The following is a 16,881-nucleotide window of genomic DNA, read 5'->3' on the forward strand; positions in this document are numbered from 1 at the left end:
CAAATGACACTGTGGGACACTCCCTGTGGGAACGGGGCTTACCTTCTTCCCAGTGATAACCAGCGTGTAGCCATTTTGGTTTAACGGGTGTTCCAAAATAACCTCAGGGGACACAGCATGGGAATCCAGGCGAAAGTTCACATGCGGTGTCGTCAATCCCGATCGAGAAACCACAACCTGAAAAAGAAAAAAGAAAACACTCTTATTCCAACAAGCTCAATTTAAATGAAAGTGGAAAACTTGGAGAATAATGGTGATAACAGATTAGGAGAGCTCACGGGTGTCTGAATTAAAGATCTAACTGTTCATCTCCTTGTAAATCATACAGTATTTTCTAATCTCCTGCCCTGAAGACAATTTATCTGAGCCCTCAAGACAGACTTTTGCCTATGATCTTCTACCGCTTCCTAGGGAAGAAGATCCTTCAAGCCATCAGCCAACACGTGCAGACAAATGCTCACAACTGTACTGGGAACTGGGGGAACCAAAACTCTTCCCAGAACAGAAGACGCCATTTATGCTTATAAGGATTCTGGATTCTTTTTAATCTGTTTCCCTGACTCTCCCCATCGGCCAGTTTCCCTTGACGTAATGGAAAGGGTAGTGAACGGGGGACTGGAGACGAGGGTCTAATTCTCGCTCTGCATATTTATAGATCTTCTGAGATCAAAATAGGCCCCCAGCTATTTGACATGATGTACTGTATTTTTTATAAACCATTGTTCCATGATCAGTTATTACTTCTATTATAAAGTTCTGCTTCCTGGCCTGGGTTTATGATAAAGCTTCATGGTTTTAACAATGTCTTGGAAGCAAAGTTTGATGCCTTGTATCATTTCTGCTTTCAGGTATTTCTCATTTGGATGTTTCCCAGCTGTATAATTTCTGTTTGCTCTGTTCCTAACACCCAGGAAAAATGAGATGCACTACTTTTATTGTTCAGAAATTGTGATCAGTGAACACCAAGAGTTGCCACTGAGTTGATTCCAACTCCTGGAGACCCCATATGGGTCAGAATAGAAGGGTTCTCCATAGGGTTTTCAACGGCTATGATCTTTTGGAAGTAGACTGCCAAGACCTTGTACCATTTAGTTATTAGGTGAGTGCTTAATTGTTTGCACCACCCAGGGACTCCTGTGACCAGCGACAACTAGAGTAAATTCAAGATGACCAGGAGCCAGCAATGGCTCAAACATAACAATGATTGTGAGGCTGGCGCAGGACCGGGCAGTGTTTAGTTCTGTTGTACATAGGGTCACTATGAGTTGGAACCGACTCCACGGCACCTAACAACAAACAACAGGAGCCAGCAGAGGGGCTCTCAATTTACATAGGCCATCAGGCTGCATCTACAGGAGGGAACAGGAGGCTAAGCACAGCTCTGGGCCTGAAATCAACTTTGTGAAATTGCCCAACATCCCTAATAACCTTTTGCCTTGAAAACTGCCTTTACTTGCCGTGGGTATGAAACCACTGGACAAGAACGGGCATTTGTGAGATTAAGGATTGGTTAATCCTTTCCTGTCTGGCCGTACATATAGTGACCATGAAGTTTTTCAGCCTCTGGGGTTTATTGGGAAGGTGCTGTACTACAGACAGTGCATAGTGCTGCAAGGCAGGGGCCTTTATGACTGTTTGAAACTGAAGAAATGGGGGTGTGCGGCAAATTACTCTTATTACAGGATATTGCAGGAGGTGTCTGAATTTGTGGCAGGAAAAATATAAACTTTGAAAATTTTTATTGGTTACACATATGTACCAATAGACCCTGGTGGGGACATTGGTGTATAATTAGTGGTACTTCATATGTACCACTAAACACCTAGGGTAGGCTTGTGGGAGGGGGCAAGAAAAAAAAAATCCATACTGCTTACCAAAAATTCAGAGAAAATCAGTGATTCAGCATGGTTCCATTAATGAGAACACATGGTATCAAGAAAAAAAATCAAAGCAGAATATAACTGGGTCACCAAAGGGTTAAATAACCACTTCCTCTACCTCAGCTTTCTCTCATCTGTAAAAATGAGAATGAAAATTACCCACAGTAGTAACTGACTGCTAAGTACGTTAACAAACTCACATCAACACGTAAATGTTCTGGGGAACCAGCAGTAGTTTCTTCAGGACAGTAAAGGCGCCCTGTAGCCTGAAACAATTTGGGAAGCTTCCCAAAGTACCTAATTTACTCCCAGAGAGTAGACTGTTGATAGGGAAACTGGGCGAGCTCACACAGAGTCATAAAGGTTAAACATTGTGACTTCTGCTCTCACATTTGTTCTACTCCAAACACTCAACACTTTCCAAACATCTCCATTAAGCTGGCTGGCTATATTTACACAGAAGTTAAATGATAGGTCAAAGGTCACTTGGTCAGGATGGGAAAGGATGGAAACTATTGTTATTCCTAAATTTAGGGCCAAGTAAGTGTTTGTGACCTTTGCCAGCAAAGTGAAAAAAAAAAAAAATTTTTTTTTTTTTTTTAGAGAAGTTCATTACCAGTCCTACCTCCCTCTAAAAGAAGCCCTGGTGGTGCAGTGGTTAAGCACTCGGGTCTCACCAAAAGGTTGGTTTGCGGGAGAAAGATGTAGCAGTCTGCTTCTGTAAAGATTACAGCCTTAAAAACCCTATGGGGCAGTTCTATTCTGTCTCATAGGGTCGCTAGGAGTCTGAATCGACGTGACGACAACAGGTAGCCTCCCTCTGAGTGCTGGGTACAAGCAGAATATCGGGGCACCAGACTTCCAAGCCCCTATTCCAAATTACCTCAATTTCAGTTATCCGATTCTGCAATCTCAACTTACTCCTAAGTGCTCACCATCTCATGCTTTTTCTACCCCCCCTTATTATTATTTTTTTATTTCCCTGATTGTTGCCAATCACTTTAAAGGTGAAAAACAAAACAAACAATTAAACAAAAACTCCTTCTCTTATGCACAAATCAAAAACAAAACAAAAACAACCTCTGACGGTTTTCTGCCTCATCCGATGCCTTCCACTTCACTGCAGATTACTCATCACTATGAACCTTTCTACGGTTCTCTCCTGGGTCTTCCATTTTATCTGGACCTGCTATATAACAATCACCTCCTAGTGCCCTTTTTCTCCAAACTGCTTGCTCTCTTTAAGATCACTTCCTGTATCTATAATAAGCAACCCCTTCTTAATTTTTTTTTTTTTTTTCTTACTAAGGAACCCTGGGGGCACAGTAGTTAAGCACTCGGGTGCTAACCGAAAGTCCAGTGGTTCAAACCCACCAGCCGCTGCACAGAATAAAGATGTGGCAGTCTGCTTTCGTAAAGATTTATCACCCACGTTTCCTGGAGTCACTATGAGTCAGAATCGACTCGATGGCAACGGGAGGCTTCTCTTAATTACTAGTTCATTGAGCCCTGGTGGCACAGTGGTTAAGAGTTCTGCTGCTAACCAAAAGGTCAGCAGTTTGAATCCACCAGCTGCTCCTTGGAAGCCCTCTGGGGCAGTTCCACTCTGTCCTATAGGGTCAGTATGAGCTGGAATTGACTAGATGGCAAAGGGTTTATCTTTGATTTGATCAAGTATCGATCGGAAGCTCATCCAAATAATCATTTCTCAGCAAGGATTAACTTTTCCTTCTCTTTTTATAAGGAAGCTCTTTGCACCTCTGGAACTTCACGTTTGATCGACTGACTGGATACATCCCTTCTTAAGATTTTTTGACTGGAGAATATATATATCAGCCAGTTGCCACAGAGTCGATTTCAACTCACAGAGACTCCATGTGTGTCAGAGTAGAACTGGGCTCCATAGGGTTTTCAGAGGCTGATTTTTCAGAAGTAGATTACCCGGCCTTTCTTCCAAGGCACCTCTGAGTGGACTTGAACCTCCAACCTTTTGGTTAGCAGTGAAGAGCATTACTATCTGCACCACCCAGGGTATCCATCACACATATGGCACCCTGGCCATGCAGTGGTTAAGAGCTCAGCTGCTAACGAAAAAGTCGGCAGTTTGAATCCACCAGCCACTCCTTGGAAACCCTATGGGGCAGTTCTACTCTGTCTCACAGGGTCACTATGATTCGATGGCACTGAGTATTTTTTTTTTTGGTGTGTGTGTATATACACACACACATACACACACACACATAGTACTTTCATAATAATAGGTAATTGAGCCAGATATTGTACTAAATGCTTTAAATACATATTTGATTTGCACCTCACAATAATCCTATGAGGTAGGACTACTATTTTCCTCAAAGAAAATTTGACAGAGAATTTTAGCTAGAAGGTACAAGAGTCAGGTTTCCAAGGAGCTTTATCTAATGCCAGAACTTGTGGCTTGACCTCTAGGAAAACACTGCCTTTCCCTAAACACTCAAGAGTAAATACCAATAAAAAACTTCAGCTCTGAGCTCCCAAGAGCCACTCATGACTCAAAGCATTAAAATAAATTTCACAATACATTTGCCTTGCCAAATACTCCTTCTTTCAGTAATCGTGGCTGAGCAGGTTAAGTGTGCCTAAGGAGAAAGCTCCAGCGTCTCAGTTTTTGATGACAGAGGGAAAATGTGACCAGCACAGCTAACGAAGCTCTAAAGCTAACCAAGCTCTACTTTTGATAATTAGCCAGGATAAGTGTTGCTTGGTACAGAATATGGGACAAACCAGAGAAGACAGGGAGGCTGACTGGAAAAGTGAGATGACGGTTTGGAATTCTGAGCAGAGGTCATACCACAGACCCAAATACCTTTTTAGTTGAAGATCATTAGCCCTTTCTCTGCAGGTACACCTACGGCTATAAAATGCCAAGAAGGCTTCTCTGTTGTTAATGCCTCACTTTTTCTTATGGCTGGAATTCTAAATAATTGAGTAACCACTTTAACCCTCAAAATACCTCTGAAGCTATGTTTGCAAGAGCTTAGGAGTTTCTTTTGGCTGTCAGAACTGAATTTAGCATCTACATTTAATTATTGGGATAAATCACCCGGCAATCTTAGAACAATGAATATGAAGTGGAAGACTGGCAATTATCTTTTGAGTTTCTACTGTGTCTGTGACTGACCTTTGGTATTCAGATCTCAAAATCTTTTTCCTTAATGCTCCTGAAAATACAAGACCAGTGCTTTTTATTTTTGGAGGAGAGGAAAGGGGAGATTCTGAATGTACTTGACTGTTGTGGTTATGATCTCAAATTATCTGTGAGAGGACAGAGAAGAAGTAGACGCGCAAAAGTCTTGCAACGAGGGCCCAAACTCATAAACCTGAAAAAAGCAATTCTTTATGAAATATCTGAAATATGTAAAGGCCAGATCTCCCCAACCTACATACAGGCTTTTTATTTTTAATTATAAACTGTTTTAGAATTAATTTTTCTTTAAGAATGGGGAATAAAACTTAACATAAGATATTGGTAGTGACTTTCTGTCTTCACTCCTCCCAATTTTTTTTTTAAACTGAACAATTCAGTAGTTTTTAGCATATTTACAAAGTTGTGCAACCATCACCAAAATCAGTTCTAGAACATTTTCATCACCCCCAAAAAGAAACTCTGTACCCACTGGCACTCATTGCTTAGTTCCTCCCAGCTATCACCATCCCTAGCCCTAGGCAACCACTAATCTACTTTCTGTCTGTATAGATTTTCCTATTCTGGATATTTCATATACATGGAATCATACAATACGTGCTTTTTTGCGACTGGCTTCTTTCACTTAGCGTAATGGTCTCAAGGTTCATCCACGCTGTAGGGTGTATCAGTACCTCATTTCTCTTTGTTGCTGAAGAATATCCCACTGTATGGCTATACCATATTTTATTTATCCATTCGCCTGCTGACAGACATGTGGGCTGTTTCTGCTTTTTGGCTATGGTGAATAGTGCTGCTATGAACATTTGTGTACAAGTTTTTGCTTGAGTATCTGTTTTAATTTCTCTTGGGTGTATACCTAGGAGTGGAATTGCTGATCATATGATAACACTATGTTTAACCTTTTGAGGAGTTGCCAAACCGTTTTCCACAGCGGTTGTACCATATTACATTCCCACCAGCAGTGTAGGAAGGTTCTGATTTCTCCACATCCTTGCCAACACCTGTTGTTTACTGTTTTTTATTATTATTATTGTAACCAACCTAGTAGGTGTGAAGTAGTACCTCACTGTGGTTTTGTGTTTGCATTTCCCTACCAAATGTTTTCTTAAGTAAAAGGAAGGTTTATGTCTGGAGATTCACAGCCTTCTTCCAGGGCTGGAGGCAGCCAACACTGAGTACTCTATATCACCTGCTCAGCCACTCAACCAGCTTTTGGAAGACTGTTCCTGATCAGACTGGCTTTTTGTAAAACAGAGTCCAAGAGAGGCTGGAGGAAGGCGGAAAGATAGGAAGAACAAAGAGAAGCAGTCAGAGTGGAAGATGAAGCACACTCCTCAGAGGCCTGCACTCAGTAGAGGAAGCAAAGGTTGGCAGCAAAGGTGATGGAGGCGATGGAAGGGCAGCCTGGCTGAGTGGAGCAGTGTGTAAGGGTGGACATCTCAAAGGAGAAGTCACTGGAAGTTACAGGGTGCTAGAGAGGATGGCAGGAAGGGGGTTTAATCAGAATTGCTGTGGACTAAGAATGTTTTATATTCTTTAATATTCTTTGAGAGACACGAGTAACCACTGGAATTCCTGTTTGCTTTGTCCTCTTTGAATGAGGCATTGCTGTGGGTCTCAACTCTATGGATAAGAGTTTGGTATGTACTGTTTTCAGCTGTCCTTCAGTGCATTTAAACCAGATGGCAGGCTTTTGGAAGATATTTAATGCAGTTCTTCTTCATGTGGTTATCCTGGGATCAAATAACACAGTAAACCTTGCTGTGAATGCCTCAGTCATATAGAAAAGTAGATTAAGTATAAACAAGGGCCAACATAAAATCTATTATTTTTGAAGAAGATCAAAGTAAAACTTCCTCTTATAAGAACAGAAAATATATAGTTCTATTTTTGGGCAAATATAACAGAAAGGGAGCTTTGATATCATCTAGATTGGTTCCAAATTTAAAACGTAAGAAAAATAGAGAAGTTTTGTTAAGAATAATGAATGCTTCATTCTTAATGAAAGATGACAGAAATTTATTTGAATTTGAGGCTCCAACTGAAAAACATGAGTGAAGAGGATGGAACTATTAATAAATGGACTGGGCTATCCCTATGGAGCTAGGGAGTGTGTCTGTGGTCCCCATAGTTCCTGGTACAGAGTCTGACACACAGTAGATCTAAAGGTATATCTATTGCATAAATACATCAATGGGCCGTGAAATAAGAAGCTCACTTAAGCCTTGATGTAGGTATTTAGATAACCTTTAAGAATTTAATCTGCATTTTCAAGAAATGCCTTCTGATGACTCTTGCTTCTTGCCTACTTTCGGTTTACCACCTTCTTTAGTATGAAAGAGAGAGACTGGTCTTTGTTTAGACAGAAATCAGAATAAGAACGGTAGAGTTATTGGTTTCAATCAAGGTAAAGATCTAGTTTTCTGAAACAGAAAAAAAAAGAAATATGAGAAGTACAAATTGCTGACTTGTAATGAAAAGCTCAGAATTAAAAGTCAGAAGACAAAGTAGCAGGTGGCAAAAGTTGAGTTAAAAGAAGCTCTACTGTGTTCTTTTCTTCACTTTTTTTGATAGATGTGTGTGAGTACTTCTATACTGACTTGACACTGCAAGGCCATGTGACTCCATAAAGCAAAACAATTTTCCTTACTACTACAATACTAAGATTTGTGGGTGTTTCAGATTTTTGACATGAGTCAAAACGAAGTCAAAATGAGTCAGAAATGAGAAGCCTTAAAATTTATTACCAGATTGGGTTCTTTGTTTAAAGAAAATAAAGTCAAACATAAAACCCAAATAAGCTAGTAAATTTGTGAAAATTTAAAAATAATCTATACTTTCAAATCAATATTCCAAATACAATGACTCTAGGATTAGCTAATCTATACATATAGTATATCTGTTTATGAATTTTCAAAGTGATAAAAGTACCAAATACTACTGATATTCTTTCATTTCTTAAAATGTTCCCCTACTGACTAAAAGCAAAGAGGTTTCCGGGATAAAATGAAAGCTTCAAAGGTCAGCGGAGCAGGGGCTGGGGTCTGGGGAACTTGGTTTGAGGGGACTTCTAAGTCAATGGGCAAAATAATTCTATTATGAAAACATTCTGCATCCCACTTTGAATTGTGGCGTCTGGGGTCCTAAATGCCAACAAGCGGCCATCTAAGATACATCAATTGGTCTCAACCCACCTGGAGCAAAGGCAAAGGAAGAACACCAAGGTCACACGACAACTAAGAACCCAAGAGACAGAAAGGGCCACATGAACCAGAGACCTACATTATCCTGAGACCAGAAGAACTAGTTGGTGCCCGGCCACAATCGATGTCTGCCCTGTCAGGGAGCACAACAGACAACTCCTGAGGGAGCAGGAGACCAATGGGATACAGATCCCAAATTCTCATAAAAAGACCATACCTAATAGTATGACTGCGACTAGAGGAATCCCAGAGACAATGCTCCCCAGAACTTCTGATGGCACAGGACAGGAACCATCCCCGAAGACAAATCATCAGGCATGAAAAGGACTGGTCAGTGCAGGGGAGAGAGATGCTGATGAAGAGTGAGCTAATTAAATCAGGTGGACACTGGAGAGTGTGTTGGCAACTCTTGACTGGAGGGAGGATGGGAAGATAGAGAGAGAGGGAAGATGGCAAAATTGGCATGAAACGAGAGACTGAAAGGGCTGACTCAATAGGGGAAGAGCAAGTGGGAGAAGGGAGTAAGATGTACGTAAACCTACATGTGACAGACTGATTGGAATGGTAAATGTTCAAATGTTCCTCTACTGAAGAACACATTCTTTTGGGGTTATGAGAGGGGGGAGGGAGGGGGAGGAGGAGAGGGGTATTTACTAATTAGATAGTAGATAAAAACTACTTTAGGTGAAGGGAAAGACAACACTCAATACAGGGGAAGTCAACACAACTGGACTAAACCAAAAGCAAAGAAGTTTCCTGAATAAACTGAATGCTTCGAAGGCCAGCGTAGCAGGAGCAGGGGTTTGGGGACCATGGTTTCAGGGGATATCTAAGTCAATTGGCATAATAAAAAATATTAAGAAAACGTTCTGCATCCCACTTTGAAGAGTGACGTCTGGGGTCTTAAACATTAGCAAGTGGGCATCTAAGATGCATCAATGAGTCTCAACCCACCTGGATCAAAGGAGAATGAAGGACACCAAGGACACAAGGCAATTATGAGCCCAAGAGATAGAAAGGGCCACATGAACCAGAGACTACATCATCCTGAGACTAGAAGAACTAGATGGTGCCTGGCCACAACCGATGACTGCCCCGACAAGGAACACAACAGAGAACCCCTAAGGGCACAGGAGAACAGTGGGATGCTGACCCCAAACTCTCATAAAAAGACCAGACTTAATGGTCTGACTGAGACTGGAAGGACCCCAGTGGTCATGGCCCCCAGACCTTCTGTTGGCCCAGGACAGGAACCATACCTGAAGCCAACTTGTCAGACACGGATTGAACTGGACAATGGGTTGGACAGGGATGCTGGTGAGCCATGAGCTACTTGGATCAGGTGGACACTTGAGACAATGTTGGCATCTCCTGCCTGGAGGGAAGATGAGAAGATTGAGGGGGTTGAAGCTGGCAAAAGGACACGAAAAGAGAGAGTGGAGGGAGGGAGCAGGTTGCCTCATAAGGGGGAGAGTAATTGGGAGTATGTAGCAAGGTGTATATAAGTTTTTATGTGAGAGACTGACTTGATTTGTATACTTTCACTTAAAGCACAATTAAAAAAAAAAAGAGTTACTCTATTACCAGACTTGGTGGCCTGGACGAAACTGGAGAAACCCTGAAAGTATGGCCCCAGACATGCTTTCAGCTCCATAATGAGGTCACTCCTGAGGTTCACCCTTCAGCCAAAGACTGAATAGGCCTATAAAACAGAACAAGACCAAAGGGGCGCACCAGCCCTGGAGCACGGACTGGAAGGCAGGAGGGAACAGCAGAGCTGGTAATAGGGAACCCAGGGTGAGAAGGGAGAGTGTTGACGTGTCATGGGGTTGTTAACCAATGTCATAGAACAATGTGTGGTACTAACTGTTTGATGAGAAAGTAGTTTGTTCTTTAAGCCTTCATTTAAAGTACCAAAAAAAAAAAAGTTCCTCTACTCTTCCTAAAAAGTACCCACCAAAAACAAAGCAAAACAAAAGCTTATAGTTGCAAAAACAAGATGTTTAAAATTTCTACACATGTAACAGTTCAAAGTGTGTAAAATATATGTCGTTCAAAAGCATGCATTAATTAATTTTCAGAGACTATACGTGAACTGGGGTCAATTTTTAGTCATGGACATACTCTGAAATTATTATTTATAATAGGTTCTTATTAAACAAAAGATATTTCAGTACTTATGAGCATATTTTTTTCTAAAGAAATGTACCAAGGCTACCTTTCTTCAGAGATTTAACTCAAATCAATCATGTAAACATTAAAAAAACAAGGGGAGGGCAGATGATATTTTTATCTGAGCATTTTATAAAGGAGACAGAGAAGTCAGCAATCTCTAAAGAGAAATGTTGTTTAAGTTCAAGCTTCACTCGGCTGTGTGTCTGACACTCATAGCATCAATGAATTGATGACCTGTGTCTACATATGCTGAAGTAGCTGTAAGCCCAAATGCCAGGTATGCTACAGGCTTCTAGCCCAGGCATTGACATGTCATGATGGTGGCATAGGAACCCAGGTAATACGAAGATAGGAGGTAGATGGATGAACTGATTCTTCTTATTGGAAATGAGTAATTATTCTCAAGTTCACTGATTACTAACATAAGCTTTTAAGTAATGGTCATAAGTAATGGTCAAGAGCAAAGCATGCCTTTGTAGATGATCTCCACCTACTTAAGTTTCTTGCTTAAGACCCAACTTAAGCAAGGAGCCCTGGTAAGGAAGAAGCCCTGGTGGCACAATGATTAAACACTCAGCTGCTAACTGAAAGGTTAGCAGTTCGAACGCACCCAGCCGCTCCATGGGAGAAAGACCTGGTGATCTGTTCCAGTAAAGATTACAGCCAAGAAAACCCTACGAGGCAGATCTATTCTGTCACACGGAGTTGCTATGCTTGAGAACTGACTTGATGGCACCAGATAACACCACCAGTCCAGTTGAGAGGCAGAAGAGGAAAGACGAGTGATGAGTAGTAACAGCAGCAAGGAATTAGGGGGAAGGGAAAAAGGAGGTGGGGGAAGAGCAGAGATGACCTAACAGCCTAGTGGCCACTGTCAGCAGGCACAGTGAGATGCACAGAGTAGCTACCCAGTGACTCTTGCAAGGGCCTCCCCACCCGCATCGCCAACCTTGATCCACTCCCTTTCCCTAGCCTGACAGTCATGCACAAATATTTTAATAGCAATGCTTTGCATTTAGAGATTAAAGGCCTTACACAAGTGCTGTAAAAAAAAAAAAAAATCAACCAAGCATTGTTTTTGGATGTAGATGAGACGAGGAGCTGAGAAGCGGAGATGTGGGCAATCCCTGTGATTAGTCCTGTGATCTTCATGAGGCTCTTTCTCCCTCTCCCACGTAGCTGTGCACACTGTGCTAATGCTCCCTCCCGAGTCTTGGTGTTGCCTACATCCACTTCTCCCCAAATTTGTAGGAAGACTCGTTCTCACTCTTTACTTCCAATTAATGCTATCTGGAACTCTGCTTTTCATACTGTTTTCCTTCAAAATAGCCCAAGAGAACGATCATACCAAAAAAAAAGTGTTTTAGAAATATGTATCTATATTGACATGGGTACATAGAGAATTAAACAGATGTGCACATCAGAATAATTAGACATAGCTGCACCTGTATAAGTTACATATGTTTAAATGTTAGAAACATGTAAAAAATGTCTTCTCTTCCATACACTTAATATTGTTAGCTAAACAATATAATTCTTCCTAATCAAATAACCACTGTGAAATACCTGATCCATTTTGTGCCCAACAGCTGGGGTTGTCGCTTGTGTTCCCAGCCAAAGCTGAACACAAACACAATAGGAGAGGCAGAAACAGCTGCAAACTCTTGGGAGAAAAAAACCTGCAAAGCAACTCTGGCTTTAGGCCTCAGAGTAGGAAGGAAGTAAAATCATTTTTCTGTTCCTTTTCATGTATGGCAGCTGTCTTTGGGAGGAAAAAAAAAAAAAAAAGTCCATTCTATTTTGTAACAGAAACGCCATAGTATTTACTAGAACATGAACTGAAGCCTGGCCAAAGATTTAGCACGTTAGCGCAGTCAAAACATTCACAGAGCTTGGTAGGTAGTAACTGCTCTGACTGATGGAAGCTGGAAGGTCCCACATCTTCACTCCACTCCTGACTCTTCCCCCACCATTATTTGCTGTAAACAAACTGGATTTCAGCGATGTGGATTCTGTCTGATCCTTCAAATGCTTTAGGTTTGTTTATATAAAGTGGAACTGAATGGAATTCTCTGAGGCAAGTGTCAGATAAATAGATCCTCTGTGGGTTCCAACAGCCCTGTGTGTATCTCATGGATTATTATTGTCAGCACATGTTTTCTTTCCTCTACTAAAATTTTAGTGCCTTTAAGGCAGATTCTGTGTCACTTTTTCCTTTGCTCTCTTCATTTACCTAGTAAAGCAAAGTTGGTAGGATTCTAATACAGGTTTGTCAAATGAAGAGCCACTTATTTTCACTTTTAAGGTTCTGGATGCACAAACCAAACACCAAAAACAAAAAACAAACCCATCGTTATCGAGTTGATTCCGACTCACAGTGACCCCATAGGACAGAGTAGAACTGCCCCAGAGAGTTTCCAAGGAGTGCCTTGGAGATTCGAACTGCCAACCTTTTGGTTAGCAGCCGTAGCTCTTAACCACTACGCCACCAGGGTTTCTTTAGAAGCACAGGTAATGGCATAATATAGTTCTGTTATAAAAATGCTGGGAGACAAGAATAAAACAGTTGCTGCCGCATTTCTATTCTAGTGAGACTAATGCATGATATATCACTTAAGTGGTGAAATTTGTCATAAAGGAGAAGTTACTCAGTTATTAGAGCAACCTGTTTTGAAACAGGGTTTTATTGTAACTTTAGAGTCTGGAACGAGGCCAGGAATCTTCTGATGTAAAAATGTGTCAGACCTAAAGTGACTGTAGAAAGCTTATTCACATGAAAGTGGACTGGCGAGGTAACAGACAATTTGGAAAAAGAGAAAAGCAGAAGTAAAGATAAAGGGAAGGAAAGCAACATAATGAGCACATGACATTAGGAATCAATAGTTGCTAGCTTCGCTCATCTTCCTTCAATTTCTTTTGCATTCTATAGAATACCATCAATGTAAATTAAAAACACAGAGAACCACAAAAATAATACTGTACATTTTACAAGGATACTTAGATACTCATGACCATATTTCAAACACATTTGAGTGCATGTTTATGTGGTGAGGGGACTGAGCATCCCTTCTTGGGATTTTGAGAATTTCAGGACAGAATTAAAGGGTCAAGATGGATAAGGTGCCCATATAACGGATGCTGGGATGGAGAGAGTGAGGAAGGGAGAAAAAGTAGTTAACTGTGAAGCAACGGGAGTATAGGTGACTGGTGGAAAAATATTCAGGTAATGGGATTTATATGATTAGTTTTAAGCTAAAGAACAAAACAAAACAAAACCCAAGCCCATTGCTGTCAAGTTGATTCTCACTCATAGCAAGCCCACAGGACAGAATAGAACTGCCCCATAGGATTTCCAAGGCTGTAAATCTTTATGGAAGCAGACTGCCACATCTTTTTCCCACGAGTGGCTGGGGAGTTTGAACTGCTTACCTTTCGATTAGCAGCCAAGTGCTTAATCGCTGTGCTGCCAATGCTCCTGACTTTTGAGCTAGGAAGGTTTTATTTACATGTCTCATGACTTTGAAAGTATCCCACCATGCCCACCAATACAAGAAAAAACGTAATTTACAGATTTTAAAATATGGCAACGGGCAATGCAGACTTGAAGATCAAAACCCATTGCTGTCGAGTCAATTCCAACTCACAGTGACACTCTAGGGCAGAATAGAACTGTCCCATAGGGTTTCCAAGGAGTAGCTGGTGGATTTGAACTGCCAACCTTCTGGTTAGCAGCCAAGCCCTTTAACTACTGTGCCACCAGGGCTCCATTAGATGATTAAAAAAAAAAAAAAAAAAACTCGCCCTCAAGTTGATTCCCACTCATAGCGACCCTACAGGACAGAGTAGAACTGCCCCATAGGGTTTCCAAGGAGCATCTGGTGGATTCAAACTACCGACCTTTTAGTTAGCAGCTGTAACTCTTAACCAGTATGCTACAGCATTTCCGCCATTATAGAAAGACAGTGATAATTAAGAAAATATGTTTTGTAAAAGCATACAGATACAGGATATACAAATAGACAAGTTGTAGGGAATCATCACCATCACGGTTTACCGGAAGTCACTGAGTAGAATGTTAATTCTACCAGAAGATTATGAAATCAGCATCCATCTTTAGAAGAATTTTTCAAGATTTGTAGAAATTCAACATTTCCATAGATGCCATTGTTCAAGCACTACCCAATAACTATTAAAGCAGTAAAACAGACCCAGCACAAGAGCACTTTAATTTCTGCAAAGTGCTGGCTTCTTGTATCTAGGAAATACAGTAACTTCAATCAAGTCTGAAATGTGAGCTCGTTTAGAATTTTTTTTTTAAGTATTTGAACTTGTTTGTGTCTGACCCCATCATTTTGCACAACTCAGAAGTGCTAGAGTTACAATGGGATTTTGATGATAATGCCCCTTCCTAACTCCTGCCAGTACTTCTCAACGATGTGAATGACTCGTCTCATGGAGACGCAAGGTTCACATAATAGCTCTCCTTTGATCCGTAGCTTCCCTTGAAATAGGAAAACATCGCCTGGAAGTGCTTTAATTGTTTCATTTTATTTTCCAATCATGTGATAGAAATTATAAATGGAAAAAAAAAAAAGGCAAAAAAATCCCAAACCATTCCGGATGTGAAAATTAAAGCAACCACATTCAAACTGAAAGCTTCAAGAACTTAACAAGAATAGGGCATGCACTTCATAAAAAGAAGACCAGGCTTCACTGTTTTGCTTTCAGTCTGTATCTCTAGTTTCTATTGTGATTTTCACTTTGCAGTATTTGCAAATACCTTACTGCAAAAACAAAAACAAATTAATTAGATAAAACAGCCACAGTCATTCTCAGGAAGCATTTACCTGCATGAAACGACCCTCTGAGGTCCCAAGGTTAGCAATCGTGAGGTTTCCTTTAATGAAGGTGGATATGGATGTTAAGAGGACCTGGTTGAACTGGCCCGTGAATAAGTCAACGCGTTGCAAAGCTGTGGTAAACTCTGTTCGATATTCATCCCTGCGCACTTCACAGCCCGATGAATTTCTCAACAGCGTCTGGAAGAAAATATGGTCATAGAATTAATGTGAGTCCAGATACAAATAAGCTGGCAAGAAACTTTTCAGTGTGTCTTCTCTAGCTTGGAAGGGAATGGCAAGAATAACTGTGCAAACAGACAAACAGCTCCAGATAGACAAGAAATATTTATAGTGACCGAAATGACTCCAAGTTTCACTTGGTGCTGCTGTGTAAGTAGAATCTAAAACTGGGGGCAAAACTTATCACAGTTTACACAGTGGTTCAATATGTGTTCACATAAATATAGAACGTAGCTAGTGTTACGAAAAGAAAAAGAAAATTTTAAATGTCTCAGTCCTTGACATGAAGGCAGTGACACGAAGGAGACAAAGGTCAATCAGGTGAATTTCAACGGGAATAATAAGTGTTAGAGTCATACCAAAACATGCATTTTAAAATGTGTGTCTTTGTGCTTTTGCATGCAGAAAGGTGATGGGGAGGGGTGTTTGATAGATAATTCATGAGGAGGAAGCAGAGTAGAGGCCCCTGGCCGAAGCGCTTGTATCAGATCCTGGTCCCTAGTGCTTACTGATGGTGGCACCAGTGGCTCAGTGGAATTCTCACCTTCTGTGTGGGAGACCTAGATTTGATTCCTGAAAAATGCTCCTCACGTACAGTTACCACCTGTCAGTGGAGGCTTGCGTGTTGCTCTGATGCTGAATGGGTTTCAGTGGAGCTTCCACACTAAGATGTACTAGGAAGAAAGGCCTGGTGACCTGCTTTCAAAAATCAGCCAATGAAAACCCTATGGGTCACAACAGTTTGATCTGTAACTAAACAAGGGGATGGCACAGGACCAGGCAGCATTTCGTTCTGTTGTACACGGGGTTATCATGAGTTGGGAGCTGACTTGACCGCCATTTAACAATACGAATTAGGTACCAAAAAAAAAAAAAAAAAAAACCAGTGCTGTCGAGTTGATTCCGAGAATTAGGTACAGCAAGGGCCAAACCAAACCCATAGCTGTCGATTCCAACTCATAGCAACCCCTACAGGACAGAGTAGAACTGCCCCACAGTTTCCAGGAAGTGCCTGGCGGATTCAAACTGCTGACCTTTTGGTTAGCAGCCGTAGCACTTAACCACTATGCCACCAGGGTTTCCAGAGCAAGGACAGAATCTCTAAATTACTTCATTTGGCCAACCGCTGATATCATCTGAAGGATTTTATTCCTTAAGGTCAAACTTCTGTCACACGAAGTACAAAGTTCCTACTCAAATTTAGTGCCTTTTATGGTTAAAAATCACCTAAAATATTCTATATATTAACTACTTCTTCATTTTAAATGGTGATAAATTAGGAGACTGACTTCTGTAATTAATGCAATGTTTTAGTTCTAGACATTTATTTTGATATATTAATGAATTCTATTTTG

The 16,881-nt window shown here is 41.0% G+C and overlaps 1 protein-coding gene across 1 annotated transcript in view; it reads right to left on the reverse strand.

Moving 5' to 3' along the window:
• The window catches only part of MET (MET proto-oncogene, receptor tyrosine kinase), a 126,249-nt gene that overhangs the window by 51,081 nt on the left and 58,287 nt on the right, over nucleotides 1–16,881 (reverse strand). Inside the window, exons 3-4 of the mRNA XM_049894795.1 lie at nucleotides 15,293–15,484; nucleotides 43–177 (exon numbers count right to left, since the gene is read on the reverse strand). Of these exons, the coding sequence (XP_049750752.1) occupies nucleotides 43–177; nucleotides 15,293–15,484 (327 nt within the window). The remainder of the gene's footprint in view (nucleotides 1–42; nucleotides 178–15,292; nucleotides 15,485–16,881) is intronic.

The sequence above is a fragment of the Elephas maximus genome, chromosome 8 (assembly GCF_024166365.1).
Source record: "Elephas maximus indicus isolate mEleMax1 chromosome 8, mEleMax1 primary haplotype, whole genome shotgun sequence".
NCBI lineage: Eukaryota > Metazoa > Chordata > Mammalia > Proboscidea > Elephantidae > Elephas > Elephas maximus.